Here is a 1,561-nt window from a genome sequence, read left to right as displayed (position 1 = left end):
TCCAAGGAAGTCGTAGTCTCGCGAAGGAGAGAGGTAAGTGTCGAAGTTTCACTCCGGGAAGCCTCCAGGAGCTTGCGGAGGTCCGCTACTTCAGCCCGTAAAGCGTCGTTTTCAGCCTTCAAGGCAGCAGTAGCTCGAGCTCGAGGAAAAGGATGGGGAACATCGCGGGAACGCTGGGATACAGATATCAGACAAAAAACTTCGGACCTGAAGAACAGTAACGTAGAGAACTCACTTGAGAAGGAGGAGGGGTGCTTATGGTCACTGCGGACCGACGCTCTGACACCACCGGTGGAACGAAGCGGCTAGACGAACCTGGTGAATTGGACCGTTTACGGCCCAAGAGATGTGAAGATTGCGCTTGAGACGGTGGAAGGGGAACTCGTGCGCTCCCTGATTCCTCAGAAGGAGGAGGAGCATGCACCACCTCGTCGACACGATCACCAGTCACAGGGACCGAACCAGAAGAGTCGACAAGGGGGGGACGAAGAACCAGCACCACTCTACGGTAATCTGGTACCTCAGCATCCCGACTCTCCCCAACAGGACGTTTACGCTTTCGGTCGTGGAACTCGGGAGCTACCTCAGGCTCCGAAACTTCTCTAACAGGACGCTTACGAAGAGAGGAAGAACCTCCCTCCTCCTGCCGGTTGGACCTTTTTCTCTTTTTCGCCAGAGCGCGTGGAGTCGCCACAACAGAAGGAAGTGGGGAAGGCAAGGAAGTAGTGGTTGAAGGCCGGGGAAGCTGAGGCTGCTTTCGAAGGAACTCCCCAAGCTCCACACGGTCCAGTTCTTGCTGATCTTGTTCGTCCAGCGAATTCAGCTCGATCAAAGCGACAGTGGAGTTCGTACTGGCCTCGATCTTCGCTGCGATATTCCTCCACTGCTCAGAAGGGAGAGTGAAACGAGTTCGTTGACCCGGGTCCCCATGCACCTCCAGAAACCTTCGAGCAAAAGCTAGGTCGCGGGAACACTTACGTGCGAAGTAACGAAACCGAGCAAGTCGACCTAGGACGCAGGGCTTCTTGTCGTCGCAGTTACTACAACGAGCAAGGTGGGGGACGACTGAACAGTTTGCCTCCTTCTTGCCTCTAATACAAAAGGAGCAAGGAAGCCCAGCAGCAGCGAGCAACGGCCAAAGGGGATCGTCGACGATATATCTCGCCAACGATACACCCACGCCGAAAACAGAACGAAACAGAGCCAACTGTCCTAGAGGAGGCTCCTCAAGTGTATTAGCCAGCTCATCGATAGCGGCATCTGCAGTCGGTTCAGTGGAAGTAGGATGGGATGGGGAAGATACCGGTGGTGGCACGGGGTTGGGAGCTCCGGTAGCGGCACTGGAAGAGGGGAGGCTCATAGTAGATCGAGTTTGACTCGGACAACGATGAAAAGATGCTGGAAAAACAACGGGAAACGAACTTATAAACGAAAAAAGTCGAGTCACGTGGAAAGCACCTGACGACAACAGCAACCTCCTCGGAGGCTCGGAGGAGTAGAGGGGGGGGTAATGTCATGCCTCGCCCCAAATTCCATATCCCATAAGCTCCTTGACGTAGTT

General features: G+C 54.6%; 1 protein-coding gene across 1 annotated transcript; it reads right to left on the bottom strand.

Moving 5' to 3' along the window:
- Positions 1-52: 52 nt before the first annotated feature.
- Positions 53-1,360, bottom strand: C8R40DRAFT_1167125 (uncharacterized protein; the record flags this gene model as incomplete). The annotated part of the gene is made up of 2 exons (XM_046230955.1): positions 53-173; positions 236-1,360. Coding segments are annotated over 2 exons (1,246 nt in total), but the record flags the coding sequence as incomplete, so codon positions are not given.
- Positions 1,361-1,561: the final 201 nt, after the last annotated feature.

This window comes from Lentinula edodes (genome assembly GCF_021015755.1).
Source record: "Lentinula edodes strain Le(Bin) 0899 ss11 chromosome Unknown C8R40scaffold_5, whole genome shotgun sequence".
NCBI classification, from domain to species: domain Eukaryota; kingdom Fungi; phylum Basidiomycota; class Agaricomycetes; order Agaricales; family Omphalotaceae; genus Lentinula; species Lentinula edodes.
The sequence above is the reverse complement of the archived record's forward strand: the minus strand, read 5'-3'. Positions and strand labels throughout refer to the sequence as shown.